General features: G+C 65.9%; 1 protein-coding gene across 1 annotated transcript; it reads left to right on the top strand.

The window, feature by feature from the left end:
- Positions 1-51: 51 nt before the first annotated feature.
- LOC108525161 (zinc finger and BTB domain-containing protein 12) lies at positions 52-1,435 on the top strand (the record flags this gene model as incomplete). The annotated part of the gene is made up of 1 exon (XM_017866224.1): positions 52-1,435. A coding segment is annotated over exon 1 (925 nt), but the record flags the coding sequence as incomplete, so codon positions are not given.
- Positions 1,436-1,441: the final 6 nt, after the last annotated feature.

The raw sequence follows: 1,441 nt of genomic DNA, 5'->3' as shown, positions 1-1,441 counted from the left end.
AGGGTCGTGGGGCTGGGGGGGGCGTGCCACGGAGCTCTGAGCGTGGGGGCAGGGCGTGCACGGTGCGTGCAGGCGGCGGGGGGAGGACGTGAAAAGCGCGTGCAAACGTGTAAGGGGGGGCGGAGGAATGAGGCAGCCGGTAAAGGGGGCGGGGTGAGAAGAGTCTACAACCGGGGCCACCTCGGCGTCCAGAGCCCCAGGCCTCTGCCCCCCCTTTTCTCCGTCCTTCCACCATGGGCGCGCGGGCTCGCCCCATCCTAGCGGGCTGCTGGGCTGGGGGGTGTGGACGCCGCTGCCCCGCCCCCGAGAACCACGCCTCCCTCCTCTCAGAGGGACAGCGCCTCCCCAGGGTTGGGGAAACTGAGGAAGAGATCTGAAGACCGGGAGATCGGATGCCGGGGGGCTGGGCAAGAATGGGGGCGAGGGTCCTGGAGCCTTGGCTTCGGAGAGCCAGAGACCTTTGTCTCTGACCGGTTTCCTTCCCAACCAGGGTTGCCCACCCCCGCCACAATGGCCTCTGGGGTGGAAGTCCTGCGCTTCCAGCTGCCTGGCCACGAGGCCGCTACGCTACGGAACATGAACCAGCTCCGAGCAGAGGAGCGGTTCTGCGACGTGACCATTGTGGCCGACAGCCTCAAGTTTCGAGGCCACAAGGTCATCTTGGCCGCCTGCTCACCGTTCCTGCGGGACCAGTTCCTGCTGAACCCCAGCTCGGAGCTGCAGGTCTCCCTGATGCACAGTGCACGCATTGTGGCCGACCTGCTCCTCTCCTGCTACACGGGCGCCCTGGAATTCGCTGTCAGGGACATCGTCAACTACCTGACAGCCGCCTCCTACCTGCAGATGGAGCACGTGGTGGAGAAATGCCGGAATGCTCTCAGCCAGTTCATTGAGCCCAAAATAGGCCTCAAAGAGGATGGGGTCAGTGAGGCTAGCCTTGTGAGCAGCGTCAGCGCCACCAAGTCCCTTCTCCCTCCAGCCAGGACCCCAAAGCCAGCCCCGAAGCCCCACCCCACCTCCTCTACCCCTCCACTCCTGCGGCCAGTGAAGCTGGAGTTCCCACTGGATGAGGACTTGGAGCTGAAAGCGGAGGAAGAGGATGAGGATGAGGATGAGGACGTGTCTGACATCTGCATCGTCAAGGTGGAGTCGGCCCTGGAGGTGGCACACCGACTCAAACCCCCTGGAGGCCTGGGAGGGGGTCTGGGCATTGGAGGCTCCGTGGGTGGCCACCTTGGGGAGCTGGCCCAGAGCAGCGTGCCCCCCAGCACTGTAGCCCCACCACAGGGTGTGGTGAAGGCCTGCTATAGCCTGTCTGAGGACGCAGAAGGGGAGGGCCTGCTGTTGATTCCTGGAGGCCGGGCCAGCGTGGGGGCCACCTCGGGCCTGGTGGAAGCAGCAGCGGTGGCCATGGCTGCCCGGGGGGCGGGGGGCAGCCTGG

This window comes from Rhinopithecus bieti, unplaced genomic scaffold (genome assembly GCF_001698545.2).
Source record: "Rhinopithecus bieti isolate Rb0 unplaced genomic scaffold, ASM169854v2 scaffold_12130, whole genome shotgun sequence".
In the NCBI taxonomy this organism is placed as follows: Eukaryota; Metazoa; Chordata; class Mammalia; order Primates; family Cercopithecidae; genus Rhinopithecus; species Rhinopithecus bieti.
This window is presented reverse-complemented; position numbering and strand designations above follow the sequence as displayed.